The sequence below is a fragment of the Drosophila mojavensis genome, unplaced genomic scaffold (assembly GCF_018153725.1).
Source record: "Drosophila mojavensis isolate 15081-1352.22 unplaced genomic scaffold, ASM1815372v1 contig_136, whole genome shotgun sequence".
Classification (NCBI taxonomy): domain Eukaryota; kingdom Metazoa; phylum Arthropoda; class Insecta; order Diptera; family Drosophilidae; genus Drosophila; species Drosophila mojavensis.
Window position 1 is genome coordinate 5182952 of NW_025318667.1, and position 20562 is coordinate 5203513.

Consider the following 20562-nt stretch of genomic DNA (forward strand, 5'->3'; position numbering starts at 1 on the left):
ATTCGTCAGCTCTCATCTATCTGAATAATGTATAAAGAATAAACGAAGAATTTTGATACACGAGTGATGAACAAGGAATGAAGTAGAATGATTGATTAAAGAATTTTGAATGATAAAATATGGAATATGAATTTAATATACATATATAGGGGATGACTGAAGAATCGTAAGTGAAGAATCATGAATAAAGCAATGTGGATGATGAATGATAAATAAGGAATGAAGAATAGACGTTTGATGAATTATGAATGAAGAATTATGAGTGCAGGGAAGACACTAACGAAGAATTGTGATTGTAGATTAAAGAATTACGCAGGCCAAGTTGATGTTGAATAATGAATAAAGAATCAACTATCATATAGGAAGAATAACAAACGCGATTGAAGAATCACGAAGCATGAATGAAGAATGCAAAATAAGACTTTTACAATTTGTTATTAGATTCGCTTTGCTGGGGTTTGGTTGCGATTCGTAGCCCCAGTTGGTTAATTCTGGAATTATTTAAGGTACATTCGATTTGGATTTCTTTTCTAACTGTGAATTGAGCCGCTGTTTAAAGGTTCATCTTTAAAATATGCTAAAAATATGCGCACAGTTGTTTTCTGTTTGTTTTTCTTTCTTCTACTTTTTCGATCAAGTCTAAGTCAAACAGCGCTTGACCTCTGACCCAATGTCCAATTGAAGCTTTTCGATTCAATTTCAATTTTGGATTTGCGCTTATTCCGAATCAAAATCGTGATTTTCATTAGATTTAGATACTTCTTATCCAGTATATCTGTATATTTGTATCTGTATCTGTATCTGTATCTGTATCTGTATCTGTATCTGTATCTGTATCTGTATCTGTATCTGTATCTGTATCTGTATCTGTATCTGTATCTGTATCTGTATCTGTATCTGTATCTGTATCTGTATCTGTATCTGTATCTGTATCTGTATCTGTATCTGTATCTGTATCTGTATCTGTATCTGTATCTGTATCTGTATCTGTATCTGTATCTGTATCTGTATCTGTATCTGTATCTGTATCTGTATCTGTATCTGTATCTGTATCTGTATCTGTATCTGTATCTGTATCTGTATCTGTATCTGTATCTGTATCTGTATCTGTATCTGTATCTGTATCTGTATCTGTATCTGTATCTGTATCTGTATCTGTATCTGTATCTGTATCTGTATCTGTATCTGTATCTGTATCTGTATCTGTATCTGTATCTGTATCTGTATCTGTATCTGTATCTGTATCTGTATCTGTATCTGTATCTGTATCTGTATCTGTATCTGTATCTGTATCTGTATCTGTATCTGTATCTGTATCTGTATCTGTATCTGTATCTGTATCTGTATCTGTATCTGTATCTGTTTGCAGATGCAGTATGCCTTTGCATTTGTATCTCTATGTGAATTTGTATCAGTAACTGCAGATGTTTTTGCATCTGTATCATTCACAGTACCCTTAAATGTATCTGTAGCTGTAAATGTATCTGGATTTGTAGTCGAATGTGATTCACTTTACGAGCTGTTGCTCCCGCTCTTTATTTCTTTCTTGATATTTTTGGTACAGCTGCTGGAGCCGCGCTGTAAATGTTTTTCATGCCGTTATTCTTATTCGTGGCGGATGCCTCAAAGCGAACGAAAGAAAACAAGTAACACGAAACTATCGATGGGGAGTGATTGGCTAATGGGATACTTTGTACTTCTAGGAAAACTTATATAAAGAGAAGAAAGAAAGAAACCAAATGAGAATGAGAAAAGAAAGTGGGCATCTGTGAAGAGTAAGTGGGAGAAAGAGAGAGAACGAGAGGGGAGAGAAAGATAGAGGAGAGAGAGAGAGAAGGAGTAGGAGAGAGAATGGGAATGAGAATGAGGCTTAGAGATATAGAAATACAAAAATAAAATATCTTGAAGTACCCTAATATTATTATTAGGAATACTTTCTTATCTGTAAGGGGTTACATAAAAACCTGGACGTATGTATACACCCAACTCGTAACTATTTTCACTGAGTGCAGGGTATAAAAATAAACCAAATCGCTTTCAATGCCCCTTCATACACACTCACACTTACACACACACACATGCACATACAGACAGACGAAAATAATGCGAGTTGTGAAGAGTACTTCGGATGGTCTCTCGTCTAGTTACGATTGGGTAGCAGCGTTCGGGGTTATCTTTGACTCAATAACGGAAGACAAAATACTAAAAACCAACTACGCCCTCATGCATCGACTAGCATATACAAGTACACAAATATATGAGTAGACAAATATATATGATGTAGCATTTCATCCTCTTTTGTAATCGAAAATATTTTATATTCACTTTTAAAGATTAAACTGCTTGTTCGTAGCTCTAAAACTGTGAGGTCAATGATTTCTTTTCAGTTTTGAGTAGACGAGTCTACTTTTGGATATATACCAAACTCCAGACGATATCTTCTATAAAAACTGAAACGTTTTGCGTTTGTACGAAGAAGGACGAATGGACGGAAGAAAGAACGATCGGAAAGGCGAACGGACGGACAAATAGATATTACATGGACAGATAGACATAGTACTGACAGATGGAAGGGCTGACTGACGTGTAGACTGTAGAATAAGTGACTGGGCAAAGGACTAGGAGACGGACGGCGGACAGACGGATATTACAGAGAACCAATATGCTCGCCTTATAGAGAGTGAACGGGAATATGACATCTAAGTTGACATAAATAAAAAGATGCGAAATCAAAACATATTTATACCACTAAAAACTCAAACTATAACCTGACAATTGAAAATCTACTCGAGGTAATATACTATGTACAAAATAATTATTCCATTCCCACAAAGCGAAGAAATTTTGCAATTTTGTTGCGTAGTTAAAAACCAAAAGCAGACAAAGCCAAAAGTAAATGTTTGTACTTACATATGTATGTAAGTATATATATATCAAAGATATATGCATGCAAATGTATATATAGTTTGTATATATACAGACATTTGTAACGATGTATAGAGCTCTCTGTATGCTCTGATGATCGATATCTTTGCATTTTTATAGCTATTGTCTTTGCATCTGCTTCTGTTTTTTCTCCTACTCTTCATCGCCATCATCATAATCATCTACTTGTTCTTCTTCTTATATTTCGCTGTATTTTCTTATATTTTCCCCCAGTTGTTTTTCTTTTTATTTTCAGTTGCTTTTCTTTTATTTCATTTTTTTTTTTTTTTGCTGTTTTGAAAGAAAATGAGTACAAGAGTTATTTTTAGAATATATTTTCTTTAAGATTTTTACTCGGTAACATTTGCCTTACGCTTCGTATTTCGTAGTAGTTGCTCTTCTTCTTGTTGTTGTTGTCGTTGTTGTCATCATCATCATTATTGTTGTTGTTGTTGTTGTTGTTGCTGCTGTAGCTGGTGACTGTATCTGTGGGGGCCTCTGCTTTGGCTTGTTTGTCTCGTAGTTGGATTTTTAGGATTTGCTTAAGTAACATTAGTTTTCTATATATGCATACATACATACATGCATATACATATTTACATTAGTATATGTGCGTGACGAATTGGAGGAGCCATTTACAGCATGAGAGAGGGGTTGACTTCAGAGAGAGAGAGAGAGAGAGAGAGAGAGAGAGAGAGAGAGAGAGAGAAAGAGTGAGTGAGCGTGCGAGCGAGCGAGCGAGAGAGAGAGAGAGAGTGAACGAACGTTGGGTCTGGGCAAACGAGACGCTCAATAAGATTTATAGTTGCTATTTTTAAATACTGGCATATTAACAACCGTAGGGATCGTGCGTACACACACACACACACACACACATATGTAAAATAGTACACTTGATATATAAGTAGCATACACATGCATACATGCACATACATATATGTGTAAGCATGTATACAGATGGCTGGCATTTGGTTTGCGCTGAACGCATTGCATTTGTACTACATGCATTCAAAAGCAAGTAAGTGTAAAAGAGATGGGCTATGCGAGACTCTCAGTTGACCTATAATAATAGCAGCGGTTAAGAAAGCTCCTGTGTAAAGAAAATATAATAAAAGAGTTTCATCATTTTCATTTGTTTTTATATTATATTATTATTATTTATTAATTTATTAAATATTAGTATGTTAGTGTTTCACTTGTTTTTACCGATTCAAAATTTGTATTTTTCAAAAAAATTGTATCCAAAATTGTTTTTTAATATACTTACTATATCAGTATTTATGTATATGAAACATTTATATACATGTTTCTATGAAACATTTTTTGTATTTATATTATAGTCATATGTTTGCTTTTACAAAGATGATCTATATTCAAATATTAATTTAATGCATATTTTTAAAGTTAGGAACTCCTTCTGAGCTCACCTATATGCCCATTGGCCTTAACATCTATTACATTTTTGTGATATTTGCTATAAATATTCACAGAAATATAAATATACAAAATATAAGCATTATCTGGACCAAATTTTTAATTTGATTATAAAAAATTGCTTGCTAAAAAAATAAGCAGAGAAATCCTGTACACTCCTCTTGTCTTTGGCAAGTAGAGTATATACAAAATTGTTAGAGTTGTAAAATTTGTTAGGTTTAATGAACCCGGAAAATGCGCACAAAAATGTGTGTAAAAGCTAAAAACAGTTAATGAGAGAGCTTAATGGAGAGTAAAAGAGAGTGAGAGTGACTGCGTGCGTGTGTGTGTGATAGAGAAAGAGAGATAGAGGTGAGAGAGAGAGAGAGAGAGCCATTAGAATTAAAGCATTTCTAATGCAGATATAAATAAATGAAAGGGTCAACACAAAGCGCCATCTATCGTGCAGCAGCCGGACAAAGACACACACACACAGTGCATACCCATGCATTGGTCACAAGGACACAAAAAGTGTCGCATGATTAACCCTGAAAATGGCTACGTAAAAAATATACCAACACACGCACACACATGCACGCCTACACACACAGAGAGATGTGTTGATTCATATTCGAATTGAATATAGTGAGGTGAGCCCCCAAACGTGATAACAGGTGTGTTTGCTGTCTTATGACACACACGCCATTATTTTGCATAGCCTTGAGGGGTGAGCCGATATAAAGAAAGTGAAAGTACACACAAAGTGTGTGCGTGTGTTTGTGTTAGCGAGGGCGCAAATTTGACGCTTGTGCGTCTGCGCGATTGGTCGCTGCATTTGCCGTTGCCTACTTTCAAGCGTCGCGTCTGCTTTCCCGGCAGGATGTGCGAGAGCAAGCGAGAAGGAGAGTTTGCACACCGCATCAAAAACAACAACAACGAGCAACTCTGTTATAGATACACACACAGGCATATGTGTGTTTGTGTGTGGGTGAGCGTGAATATGAGTGTGTATGTGTATGGGAGTCGAAAAGCTTTGCAATCCTGGAGTTGCCAGATCATGTAGTTTGGTAACGCTAAAGCATGTATGTGGTCATCGCGACAGGTCTGGCAACAACTTGTTAAGCAGCGCGCAACAAACTTCGCGCTCTCACTCGCACACGCACAGCTGAAGCTGTAAAGGGCAGCGGCGAAAGCTTTTTCGCTCTTTCGCTCTTCCTTTTTGTCTGTTTTTTGTATGTGTATGTGCGTGTGTGTGAAACGCCAAAAGCAACTGTATAGGAAGAAGCAGCAGCAGCAGCACTACCAGCAGCAGCAGCACTCGCCGCAGCAGCAGAAGCCAACGACGACTCTAACGGAACTGAAACGCGTATCATTTTTTCCTCGAACGAAAAACGTAGAAAAAGAAGAAAAAAGGAAAAAGAAAGTTATACACACAGGCAAAGATTGCAATCATTCATTCACAGTTCGAGTCCGGAGTCCTGCTCAAACTGTAGCTAAAAAATTCGCGCGTGCTGCAAAAATACAAAAAATAAAAGAGAAAAGGAAATTCGCATAGAAATCAAATCAAATTAGGAGCAAATTGCGCTTTGCTGTACGAGCAAGTGGAATTTTTTTTGGTTTTTTTTATACCTGTAACTGGTTTTGTTTTTTTTTTCCTTTTTGTGTAATTGTGTATATGTGAGTGTGTGGTATTTTTTCGTAAATGCTATTTATCAATTATTCGCAACAGTGCGCTCATGTATGTGTGTATGTGTGTGCGTGTGCAATTACTGCATTTGCATTCCTGCTGAGTGAGGATGTGTGTGTGCATGTCTGTGTGTGTGTGAGCCACGTGAATCAAATGCGCGCAACAACACTAATACACATATACAAATATCGACACACGCACACACACACACACGCGCCCGCACGCACATACAACAACGGCAAAGGTTGAGAAAGTGACAAAAGTGAAGCGGAGTCCGAATTTGGGCAGTAGGGCAGCTGCGTCAGCGTCAGCGCCGACGTCGACGTCGGCGTCGTTGCTAGCTTCGCTGTTGCTGCCTTTTTCGCCGTGTGTGAAAGTGAAAGTGAATTTTGTGCGCTAACTTGTGTGTGTGCAGGAAATTGAAATTGAAATTAAAATTTGCAGATGTGAATGGAAACCAACAGCAACAGAAACAAATAGCTTTAAAACTGTTGAATATAGAATGACGTTGCAGACAAAAATCAATGTAAAATATAAAGCGATAAAAGCAACAGCAGCAACAATAACAACAATAACAGCAACAGCAACAACAAAAACAACAATAAGCGCCCGTCTGCGCCGCCGTTGACACGCACGCACCAATACAAACAAAGCAGACAGTCAGACACACAAGCATAAAAAACACGCACGCACACACACAGACACACACATACATTCAGGGCAGTTAGGCCTAGCGCTGCGTGGGCGCAAAAAGGAGCAGCAAATACCAATTGTGCACAAAAACAACAAGCAGCATAGCGCAACAGCGAGCAGGAGCAGAAGTAGTAGAAGAGGCAGCGCAGCAGCAGAGCTGATTAAAGCTGTTGACTAACAGTTAAACAAAAACATTCGCGAACACACAAAAAAAGTGCCATTCACACACAATGAAGCCATCGGACTTGCTGCTGGTGTTGCAAAAGGTAAGCAAAGAAAAAACTTGAAAAAAAAAAAAACAGCAAATTGAAATGCACAGCGAATTGCGCTGACAAGTGACACTTGTCACGCGGCGAAAAATGGCGTAGACAAATGAAGCATTTGCCTAGGCGAATTTGCTGTTAAATGGGCATTATAATAAACGCCCACGCACACACACGCAGGCATGGGCTTACATGTGTATGCATGTGTGTGTGTGTAGACTTATGCAAATCCATTTTGACTGCGAAGTCTCGCTGCTCACACACAAACACCCACACACACACACACATAGACATACACAAAAGCCAGTACGTGGCAAGTACGACGTCGACGACGAGCGCTAAAGCCGAAGCGCAAAAACAAAAAAAAGAAAGGAACATACAAAAAAAAAAAAAAAAAAACACCCTGTGGGAGCAAGCGGTTCGGGGTTAGGGTATGCGGAGCAACAGCGAGTGGGCGGTTAACGTGGGGGGGTTCGGTTGAGTGCTTGTATGGGAGTTTCAGCATTTTGGCTCCGCTGGGTGTTATCTTTATGGCTGCGCTCAACCGAGTTGCCCAGTTACCCAGTTTTTACAGTCCCCCAAACGCACAGAGTATATATATTTATATAGCCCCTGTTGTATACACCATATACAATATATACTGTATATATATATATATATATATTGTATACTATATACTCGTGTACATATGTCCACTTTGGCCAGCCACTAGGTCGCTGGCTCTTACACTTCCCTTTTTTAATGGCCCACTCTAGAAAGCTATTACTAGCAACAACAATGAGAGAGAACAACATGAAGTAGAAGAATCAGCAGGAGCAGCAGGAGCAGCGTTAGAGCTGACCAACTGCCCAACGATTTGCTGCAGTGTATCAGAATATGTGAAAAACTACTGAGCGGAAAGCGGAAAAGTTTGGATAGTTGCTCAGCAAGTTACAAAATTAATTAAATGAAATATTATATACGTATATGTACATATAGATATACATACATATATCTATGTAAGTCATTGCCAACAATTTGCACAATTTGCATGGAAAGTTTTACAACGATTTGCCACAATTATAGATAAAGTTTTCCATGAGATTGTTTTCAGCAACATTTGCCAAACTAAAATTAAATTCCTTTGAAATTGAAGCTTAAGCTACTAATTCGGATTTAGGCTGCATAACTGTTGTGTGCATCACTCTTCAATTAGATCAGTTACTCAATCAGTGAAGCATTTAAGATGAAGATAAATGCAACTAGTCCTAACAGCAGTCAGTCAGCTGGATCGCTCAATCAGTCAGTCAATTATTTAAAACTGCAGCTAGCCTTCTCTCTTATGTACGACTCGTCAATCATTCAGTCATCAATCATACATTCAGTCACTCAATCATACACTTCGTCAACTGGTCAGCCAGTCATTCAATCAGTCAATCATTTACGAAGTCAAAGGGAAAGATTTTCATAGATGCGGTCATATGAAGCATGTGCAATGCAGAATATAGCATGCCAGGCAATCTATCAGATCCGTTATATATATACATTCATATATGTTTATATGTATATATGTATGTTCCATACACACATATTGATTCATATCCACATATCTGCGCTTTTGTGTACACCTTCTATATTATTCCATGACCTACTCTTGGTTTACTTACTTTTTCTGTTGTTGTTTGTTGAACAATAAGTGACAGCTGATTTTGATCAGTGTAGGAAACAGCTCTAGGGGAAACTCTGGCAAACTGTTAACAGTTGCTCAACAAGTAACAAAAGAGTTCAAAATGTCTCTGTATGCTTGTGTGTGTGTGTGTCTATATATGTATCTGTGTGTTCGATGCTATTCTCTAAATATCACTCATACGCACATTACTCATACGCCCCACTGGTCCGTCACAAATCGAAAATAGAATAGCATATTCGAACAGCAAATCAGAAATAAAAGCAAAAAAAAAAAAAATTAAATGAAAATATTTTTAAGCTGGGTATATCGTTACCGGTTATATCAGTTTGATTTGGCAGGTTTGCTTGGACTGGAGATTGATGTATTTGGATAGAGAGATTTCTAGTTGTATTTGTATATTTCCTTTAGAGTTATTCGAGTCTAGGTCAAAATTGAAAGAAAATTCTCATGAATGAGAAGAGGTCTACGAACTTGAATCAAACCTAAAAAGGAACTTTGCGAAACTTTCCAATATAAGACAGCATAGGACAGGAAATGGGCAGTATCAAAATTTTAAGAAGAACCTTATGCACTTGAACATTTAAAGGAATGAGAAATTCCACTAGTTCTGATGTAGAAAATAAAAATCAACAACAAGGAATTTCTCGCTTTTAATTGCTCGTTCAACTTGTGTCGCGGCTTCGCTAATGAGCTTATCATTTAAACAAGTATTATTCTAGCTTATGTAGAACTAAGCTTCCTCAAGGACGATGCATAAGAGTCCCAATGAGCGCCTCAGCCAACCCATTCGTTCTTGCCCTCCATCTCTCCCTCCATCCGTCTCATTCGTTCCGCAATTAGCTTACAACTTAATCTCCAACAACAACAGCAAAGAACAGAGAAAAAGCGACAAGTTTTATCTAGCGGAGAATAAATAGTTAGCTACTTAAGTACTCAACAATAATCAGGCCATTGAAAATAAATTTGTATATTTAATGCACGCTCCGCACAGCACAGGATCTGGGTATATTAGTTTCTTAGCCTTGGCTGTCCGTTAGGGTTTTACGGCTGGCCTTTCCTTTTTAGTTGCTTTAGCTTTTCTTTTTTTTTTTTTTCTTCTAGGTTTTCTTTTTACGGCTTTAAGGATGCTTTTTTTGAGGCCTTTGACAACATTTCTGTTGTCTAGTTTCATGATAATTCATTGATAGGTATTCCCTTGCTGCTTTTCTCGGTATTTTTTAGTTCTTTGGTGAGTTTTTTTTTTTTTTTTTGCAGCTTTGCTCAGTTTTTCTGTCGAGCTCCTTAAGAGTTTTCCTTGTTCCTTAAAGGCCCTTGAAATTTTTAGGATTTTTCTTAGGGATTTTCTCAACTTAAATGAATTTTCCTTTCATCCTTGAACCTTCCGTTAATCGGTTATGCAGTTGTTTATTATTTGACCCTCATTTGAGGGTTCTATATCTGGCTTTTTCCTTTATCCTTGAAGGGTTATCGTTGAAGTCGTTCCTAAAATCCTTTAAAATATTTCCTTAAAAATCCTTCAGCCTTTTTTATTAGTTAGTTATATTTGGATTCTGCTCTGCTTTTAGCCAAAGAGCACTTTTTAGCCTTTTTTCATCAGCTGACCTTTCCCGCTGTTGATAGAGTATTCCAGAGTCATCGAATGGGGCTCGCAACACATTTTACGTTAGCCTTGAGCTCAGTTGGCGGGCAGCTTGGCTTGAATTGAGTTTCCAGTTGATGGCATTTGATGAGCAGCAATGCGGGTACAGCTTGTGGCCGAGCGTGGTGGCGAAGGGGCGAGTGCAGCAGGAGCAGAGGCAGGATCAGGGACAGAGACAGGGACAGGGGCAGCAGCAGAGGGTAGTGGGCTGAGAGAATGGGTGTCATCCTTCAAGAGCAGCCGGCAGATGATGACAAACAAAGCGCCTGTTCGACTCTTGTTTGCCATTCAGATCTGGCTCTGGTTCTGGTTCTGGGGCTGCGGCTGCGGCTGTGGCTACGGCAACGGCAATGGCAATGGCAACGGCAACGACTGTAGCTGCTGTTGATGTTGATGTTGTCACAGCGCTGCTGCCATACACTCTGCCCTGCCCCGACACCCCTCAACGATGGGACCTCTCGGCTCTGGTGACCTTTTTGCTTTGCAGCACCATTAATAACAACCACTTCAAAGGGCCACGAGGACGACACGGCCAGGGGCTGAAAGGAGAGACTTTAGAGCAAGTGCTTGTTGCATTTGGAGCAGATCGAGTGGGGGCGGGAGTGGGAGTGGGAGTGGGAGAGAGAATGGAGAGTAAAAGTGGAAGTGGAAGTCGGAGTACGAACGGCAATAGGGCAAGTTGCTGTTTAGCATACCAATGAAGCGGTTATATAACAAGCCCCGAGCACCAGCCCCAGCACCAGCACCAGCACCAGCACCGCCAGCAGCCACGCCCACAGCTGCAAAACACTGAGCTCAGTCTATAAATATGCACAGAGCTATGCATGCATGTGTAGATGCACTGAGCGAAAACAACTCAAAGAAAAAGTTGCTGACTTGAGGTTGATATTTCTATGCCTCGAAGCTATTATGGATGCATTTGTATCTGTATTACATATAGATACAGATATAAGATACATTAATATCTGTGCTTTTTCTGCCAGTGTATCTATATATAGATATGTCCTTTACCGAGCTGCTGCTGCTGCTGCTCCTGCTGCTGCGTAGGCCGCAGAAAACTTGTTGCAAATATCGATTCACGCCGTGGCTCAAAGCCTTGCAGAGCCTGCACACACAGACAAGTGGGGAAAGGTCGTGGGGGTGGAGTTACGTGTGACTGCGGGCCTGTTGCAGGCATTTTCAATTTGCGCTTTGGCATTGAGCGCACTCGACTTTTAACAGCTTCCTTTTTGCCTTTCACATTTCATTTTCCTATTTTTTTCGTTTTAATATATTTTTGTTGTCGTTGTTGTTGTTTAATATTTGATTGGCTCGCATCACTTGAATGCCACTTTCATCTTTTATCATATAAATATGTATATATATATATATATATATATGTATATATTGATTTGCTTTTTATGTATTGCGACTGACGTCCACTTGACTAGGATGTCAATTTATTGAATTATTGTTAGCGACTGCGGCTGCCGCTGATGATGCTGCTGCTGCTACTATTTTTACAACAGCATCTAATTTCTCTTTCCACTTCCTGTTCCTCTCCTTCGCTTATATCTGTGCCGCGCTCTCTTCCGCCGCCTCCTGTCGTTGCGCCATCGATTTCGGGCAGGTCAAGTTCAGGCTGCCCTTGCCGCCGGGCGTTAGCTCCACAACGCTCCTGCCGAAGCTCATACGTACGAAGGATGTGAAGCAGCTGCAGGATGGCAATGCACAGCCCACAAAGCCCAAGCTAACGGTAAGTGTCAAGAAAATTTTGTACAATTAATAACAGTACACTTAACAAGTACTTAAAACGAAGATATAGATATAGATATAGATATAGATATAGATATAGATATAGATATAGATATAGATATATATATAGATATAGATATAGATATAGATATAGATATAGATATAGATATAGATATAGATATAGATATAGATATAGATATAGATATAGATATAGATATAGATATAGATATAGATATAGATATAGATATAGATATAGATATAGATATAGATATAGATATAGATATAGATATAGATATAGATATAGATATAGATATAGATATAGATATAGATATAGATATAGATATAGATATAGATATAGATATAGATATAGATATAGATATAGATATAGATATAGATATAGATATAGATATAGATATAGATATAGATATAGATATAGATATAGATATAGATATAGATATAGATATAGATATAGATATAGATATAGATATAGATATAGATATAGATATAGATATAGATATAGATATAGATATAGATATAGATATAGATATAGATATAGATATAGATATAGATATAGATATAGATATAGATATAGATATAGATATAGATATAGATATAGATATAGATATAGATATAGATATAGATATAGATATAGATATAGATATAGATATAGATATAGATATAGATATAGATATAGATATAGATATAGATATAGATATAGATATAGATATAGATATAGATATAGATATAGATATAGATATAGATATAGATATAGATATAGATATAGATATAGATATAGATATAGATATAGATATAGATATAGATATAGATATAGATATAGATATAGATATAGATATAGATATAGATATAGATATAGATATAGATATAGATATAGATATAGATATAGATATAGATATAGATATAGATATAGATATAGATATAGATATAGATATAGATAGATATAGATATAGATATAGATATAGATATAGATATAGATATAGATATAGATATAGATATAGATATAGATATAGATATAGATATAGATATAGATATAGATATAGATATAGATATAGATATAGATATAGATATAGATATAGATATAGATATAGATATAGATATAGATATAGATATGAGATATAGATATAGATATAGATATAGATATAGATATAGATATAGATATAGATATAGATATAGATATAGATATAGATATAGATATAGATATAGATATAGATATAGATATAGATATAGATATAGATATAGATATAGATATAGATATAGATATAGATATAGATATAGATATAGATATAGATATAGATATAGATATAGATATAGATATAGATATAGATATAGATATAGATATAGATAGCTCCAATGTCAGCACCGAAAAGTATGCAATGAATATTAATAACAGATACTCGATTTCATCTAATCCTCTTCTCCTTCCCGTTTTCTCGTAACTGTATTTTTGCTTTACTAGAAATGTCTCAATACCCTGGATCTGACATCCTTGGGCATTGGGTCATGTTGCGGCACCGGCATGTACCTGGTTGCTGGCCTGGTGGCCCAAAGGATGGCTGGACCCGGTGTGGTGATTAGTTTTATTATAGCCGCCATAGCAAGCATATTCTCAGGTAACTATCAAATATATAACCATCTAGATAATGCCACTATATATCCTATGTGCTGTATATCCTTGTAGGCGCTTGCTATGCGGAATTTGGCGTTCGAGTGCCACACACTTCCGGCTCAGCCTATATGTATTCATATGTGGCAGTTGGAGAATTTGTAGCTTTTATAATTGGTTGGAACATGATATTGGAATATCTAATAGGTAAGTGAAAGTAGCGCTACCAGGAATAGGTCATATCGATATCATTCTATCCATTCGTTTGCAGGAACAAGTGCCTGTGCATGTGCATTAAGCTCAAGTTTTGATTCATTGACGGGCAATGCCATTGCGACTGCGATGAGTGAGTCAATTGGCACCATATTTGGTAAGTGCACAGTGAATACTCCGATGAGCGAACTCAGCTCAACTTGACATCATGGCCTTTTAATGCAGAGCTATTATACTATTTGTATTGAAAAATAGTTTGATATAAAGACAAAATCAAATGATTGATTGATTGATTGATTTAATATAAACTATATGTAGCTTTAACATTATTGATACATTTCTTCTTCTAGGCAAACCACCTGACTTTATAGCCTTTGGCATAACACTCATCATGACCAGCGTTTTGGCGATGGGCGCCAGTAAATCTGTTATCTTCAATCACACCCTAAATGCCATCAATCTGGCCACGTGGGTGTTCGTTATGGCCGCAGGGCTCTTTTACGTTGATACGAAAACGTGGTCGGAGCATCAGGGATTTCTGCCCTATGGCTGGAGTGGCGTAAGTAGCAGCTAATCATATAGACATTCCTCTCTCTCTCTCTATATATATATATATGTACATATGTATATTCATATATACTTTCTATAATTTTCTTCAGGTTTTCTCGGGTGCCGCCACCTGTTTCTATGCATTTATTGGTTTCGATATCATCGCAACCACCGGCGAGGAGGCGCACAATCCGCAAAAGAGCATACCGAAGGCAATCGTTGGCTCCCTCATCGTTGTCCTCATTGCCTATGTCAGCGTTAGTCTAGTCCTTACTTTAGTCGGTGAGTGAAACGGCTGAGTAACCTATTGGAATTCATTTTTAGGTTAAATGGGACTTTTTCAAAAGCTCCTAGCGCTCTAGAACCATTCTGGGATTACATGAATATTAAGATCTCAACCTGTCCCTGACTTTAAAGTTCTCTTAAAACTGGGTAGAGTTATGAGACTTTTAATCTATCTATGTCATAGTTCCCTACATTATTATTTATCAGCATCGCATTTTAGGTAGCCTTTTGATACCATATATATTATATAGTATTATTATATCTCTTTTTGCATAGTGAGACCCGAACATTTTGACTTAAAGCTCGTTAAAAATCCATTAGGGATAACTCAAAAGCTTTAAGATCTGCCGACATTAGCATTATATACGTAGAACATTAATTCTTATTTATATCTTTGATCATAACAAATTCGATAAAAATCGATTATCGTAATCGGTTTATAAGGCCTAGTTCAGTGCCTATAACCTATATATAGCCTTAGATTAGATATATTTTTCCTTCTCTCTACCTCGCACTTCCAATGACAATATATTTTTATCTCTCCCTCTCTCTGTCTATCTCGTCTCTCTTAGTGCCCTATGATCACATCAATGTGGGCGCCGCTCTAGTGCAGATGTGGTCGTATGTGAATGCGCCCAAGTGCCGTGCTGTGGTTGCGGTTGGTGCCACAGCTGGTCTCTCGGTGGCCATGTTTGGTTCGATGTTTCCGATGCCGCGCGTCATCTACGCCATGGCCCAGGATGGCTTGATATTCAGGTGAGTTGTGGCCAAGTTTAGGCTTGAAATCTCGCCTCACTGGTTTCATCATTTCAGGCAATTGTCGCATCTGTGGCAGCGCACTAACGTGCCCGGCTTGGCGACGGTGGGCAGCGGACTGGCCGCCGCGCTGGTTGCCCTAACCGTGCGGCTGGACATTCTCGTGGAGATGATGTCGATCGGCACGCTGCTGGCCTACACCCTGGTGTCCACCTGTGTGCTGGTGCTGCGCTATCAGCCGCATAGCACGTCGCTGGTGGAGCTGCTGCCGGCGCAGTTGCGCACGCCGCTGGCGCCGGGCACCGCCACGGATCCGCATGCTCGTCCGTCGGAGGTCCTCGAGCCGACTAAGCTAACGATCAAGCGTGTGACGCGCGGCATGTCCGACTCGGATGATTCGTTCATCGATGACAGTCCGGAGGGCTATTTGGGTGGGCGGGATGATCAGTTTTTGGTGTCGGATCGCTCCGAGAACAAGTTCTATGGCAGCGTCCATGGTGCCCCCACCGGACCCACTGGACAGGCCACCGCCTTTGATACGATGGGCCTTAATTTTATAACGCGCAAGATTCATGACTATGCGTACCTGTGCCCCGGTTTCTTTCCCTGGGTGAATCCTGGTCAGGCGACCTCCGAAAGTGGTATGTTACAGGGTATACTCCCTCTGTTTCCCTATCTTCCTTTCTTCCTTTCTCTCCCACACACACACTCTCTCTTTCTCTCTCTCTCACTCTCTCTCACTCTCTCTCTCTATCCCTCTCCATCTCTGTCTGTCTTTCCCGCTCTGTCTCTGTCTCCCGCTATTTTTTCGTATTCGATATCGAAATTCAATATTCAATATTCTCGTTGCTCTTTTGCTTTCTCTCATTCCATTTTGTGTTTTGCTCCCGATGACATCGCGACTTCGAAATTGCTTACGCATCCGAAATTCGAAATTCGAAATCCGTAATTCGAAATTCGATATGCAAATATCCGTCTTCGAATACACACCGCATACATAGGCATGTATGTCACGAAACTAGTTGGAATCATGTTCGGTCTCATATTCTTCTTGGATTTGTTCGCGGCCATCGGTTGGTCCGGCGGCCTCGCCATCTTCATTTATATCATTTTATTTATCGGCATATTTGTGATATTATTGATTATATCGAGACAACCACAGAATAGGTAAAGCCAATAATAACAACTAACCAAATGGTGTATCCTATCGATAACTTTGCAGAGATAATTTTTGGGCCACGAAATCGAGTGAAGCTCAAATGCTAAGCTTTTTGTCTGCTAATTCTGCGAATGCACTTAACGATAAATATCGATTTATACGATAATGATCGATTCAAATTGATTGCAAGAAACTTAAATGTAGTTTTATCTAACGATTAATTTTTGCTAGTTAGAAACAACCGATAACTATCGATGATTAGTTATTATCGATCTATATACAAACGTAAACATTGTAGAGTGGGCTGTACAAGTTCTAAATTTTATCTTCTGCAAAGCTATAATCTGGCATTTTCGGCTTCGGCCGAATTTCAGAATGCTTCTCACATAATCTCTCTGGAAATGCTCAATTGTAACGGTTCTCTTTGATCTTTCACAGATATGCACTTGCGTTTTTAACGCCTGGACTTCCATTTATTCCGGCTATCGCAATAACTGTTAACATTTATTTAATATTTAAGCTAAGCATACTGACCCTCATTAGGTTCACTGTATGGATGACTCTCGGCTTCATAATGTACTTCTATTACGGCATCACGCACAGCAGCATGGAGCAGACCAGCGACGAGCTCGAGCTGCATGTCGACAAGGATTATGTAAGTCTGCCAGAAAGTACTAATCCTTCAACATGAATAACCCTATTGATCTATTGATCCATTTCAATTCCAGAGCAAAAACGTGGATGACAAAGCCGTTTGGGATCAGCAGTCCTACAACCAGACGCATGAACCCGTCTGGGCCAGCAAGGAAGTGAAGCAGTCCACAAGTAAGTAACGTCCTAGATTCATAGACTCATGACTATTCACAATAAGATGTATATTTCGTGTTGGGGTTTGTGTATCAAAATATTTTACTAGAAAAATAAAAAAAAAAGGGAAATTCTGTTTGAAAATTTTTTATTTAATTCTTATATGATAATATAATATTGTAGGTCCCTACAGACAGTTTATCTTTATATAAAAAAAAAAAAAAAAAACAATTCTTGTAGCTCGATTTTTAGATATAATATGAGGTCCTTATATAGCTAGTGAGATAATTAGTTTATATACAGAAGAGAATTTTTACAACATATAAATTTTTAGCTTGATTGTTAAATAGAGTTTTAGATTATCAGATAGATCTACGAAGATTTCGCATCTGTAGAATTATAACAGATACTGATGAAACTGATGAATAATAATGGGATATATTCTATTATATACATATATCGAATTTATGGAATATATAGAATATAAAATATTATATGTATACCAAATATACAAACTTAATCTATAAAGGTTTATAAATTATATTGAGCTTATATAGTAATAGTAATAATAATAGTAATACAGTTAATAGAACATTCTATAATATATGCAATAATATATGAATCGATTGCTGTTAATATACTACTATACTATACTAAAAAGTAATTTATGAACCGGTTCATTGTGGTTCGTTTCATGAACCGTTGTCTTAAACACTCTCACTCGCTTGCAGATAAACGTTATAGCTATGGCAAGAACGCCACGTCTGGCGGCCAGACTGGCAGTCGGAATACGTCCGGTGCCAGCAAATCTGGCGGCGATTCAGCTGCGACTTCAGCTAAAGATGCGAGAGCTGCGCCTGCGCCGCCGCCGTCGAGTGAACGAAGCGCGGAGGGCCGAAGCCGTCCATTGGAGCATCAGTATACCGGGCAGTTTAGCATGTTTGTGGACGAGGGTCAGTTTCCCACGTGGGATGACTAAATCAGCCCGTACAGCTTCGATATATATATGTACATATATATATATCGATTTATCGATATTCCAGCTATAGAATCGTACAGTTCAACTTCCGTAAGTTCATTTCCGTTTTCGTTCGCGTTTGCGCCTCGCTGTGATCGTGTAACAGCCAGGCAGCTACCTTCGAGGCGCAAGCTAAGGGCGATACAGACATATATATATATATTTATATATACATGTATACATATATATGTATATATATATATGCATGTATATATTCCAATAATGTAGACGACCCACACTAAAGCGCAGAATGCTGGCAACCCAAAGATAACTGTAAATATGTTTAGCTATACAAATATATACTAATATATATACATATATATATGTATATGTATATAAATGCGTTACATACAGCGCAGCCTCAATGGTTGTTGTTAGTGCCATTGAGGCTCCACTGTATCTATCACTTTCACTATCGAATATATATACATCAAGCAACCAACTCAACATCAACTACCTATATATAAATCTACAAATATAAATATATATATATATATTTATATATATATACATATATATACTGTTGTAGAGCCATGCTAGCGTGTTAATACTGTATTCGATTGGCAGCTCGCAATTTCTCTCATTTGCGTTATCGAACATCGATTGATCGATTAATCGATTTGCCAATGTGAAAGAAACAAGAGAAAGCAAAAAAAGAAAATGAAAGACAAGAAAATAACTGCATATTTTTGAGATTGTTATGCACAAATAATTAGGGTGGCCATATATTTATGTGGGGGGGCGGAGCTATTGAAAGCAAACTAGTTCAATGTTTTGCGCGTACGTGCGTGTGTTCACTGTACAGTATGCACAAACACACACATACATACACGCACGCACACACACACGCACGGCTATACATATAGTAAATGTAATTGTAAGGGGAAGCCCCGACAGGAGCCAAACAAAAGACAACTAAAGTTATAATGGATGTACATATATACATATATGCATATATACATACATACATATATATGTATACAAATATGCATATATACATATGTTAACACTATCAATTCTATGTATATTATATTTATGATTATTGACATTGCCATTATACAGTTATTGTTACTATATATATGAATTATATCGATACGGTTTATATGTATTACGAATACCTCTATATACATATTATACGAGTATATATACACACAAAATGTTATTGTTTCTCGGCTATTGTAGAGGCTTGCGTTGAACTTGATTCGGTATTTCTTGTTATTTAAATCTATGCAAATACAAAAAAAGTGAAAATAAAAAATAAAATACAAAAAAAAAAAGAGAGAGAAATGAAAGGAAGCCATAAAATTTATCATATTTACTAATCGCAAGCAAAACTATTCAAATTCAAACATTTATGTAACAAAATAAAACAAAGCAAACAAAATACCAACAAAATCAAATACTTTATGCATAACAAAAAACCAAAAAAAAAAATATTACTAACATTTATATACAATGCATACATTTTTCCACTTTATATACTAAAAGCAAGAAAGCAAACAAGATTTTTTAAACTATATACGATTTATAAAAATACTTAATATTTAATTCGTTTATATTTTTATTTTTTAAACTTAAAAATCTTTATACAACAAAAAAAAAATAAATAAATAAAAAAATAAAAAAAAATACTGTACATACACACACACACATTCAGAGGCACACACAGTTATACAAAGAGACTCTAACGGTAACAAACAACCAAACTAACAATGTAAACATGATCTAAATGAAAAGTATATATGAACTATCCCCAAGCAAGGTACAACTAACCAACCAAATACTAGCAAGCGATAAACAAATACTAAACAAATACCAAAGATATCGAACCGAACAAATACTACAAGATTATATATATATATATGTACATACCCGTATATATAATTAAAATCTATTACACTTAAGCTTAAGTTTAAGACGCGTTACGTATATTACATATGTATATTCCAAGAGGAAAAGTTGTTTGGCCCCCAAAAAATACCCAGCATCTAAAGCACTTGTATTTCGACTTATATTATATATGCCATTATTATCATTATTATTATTCCTATGTATTCTTATAAAGCTAAATCAAATGCTAAGTAAAACATACTTAAAACCAAAACAAACAAAAAACTAAAAAAAAAAAAAT

The 20562-nt window shown here is 37.2% G+C and overlaps 1 protein-coding gene across 2 annotated transcripts; it reads left to right on the top strand.

The window, feature by feature from the left end:
* Positions 1-5646: 5646 nt before the first annotated feature.
* Positions 5647-19396, top strand: LOC6585965 (probable cationic amino acid transporter). Of its 2 annotated transcripts, none has more exons than XM_015160584.3 (14): positions 5647-5929; positions 6470-6984; positions 11899-12024; positions 13498-13651; positions 13720-13851; positions 13916-14014; positions 14208-14416; positions 14517-14688; positions 15264-15447; positions 15505-16088; positions 16449-16614; positions 17045-17261; positions 17335-17431; positions 18145-19396. In XM_015160584.3, exons 2-14 carry the CDS (start codon positions 6949-6951, stop codon positions 18390-18392), a joined length of 2424 nt encoding a protein of 807 aa, XP_015016070.1. In that variant the 5' UTR covers positions 5647-5929; positions 6470-6948; the 3' UTR covers positions 18393-19396. The 2 variants fall into 2 exon arrangements, with proteins under 2 accessions (XP_015016070.1, XP_032589028.1); XM_032733137.2 differs by lacking the exon at positions 5647-5929 and adding an exon at positions 6001-6015.
* The last annotated feature ends 1166 nt before the right edge of the window (positions 19397-20562 follow it).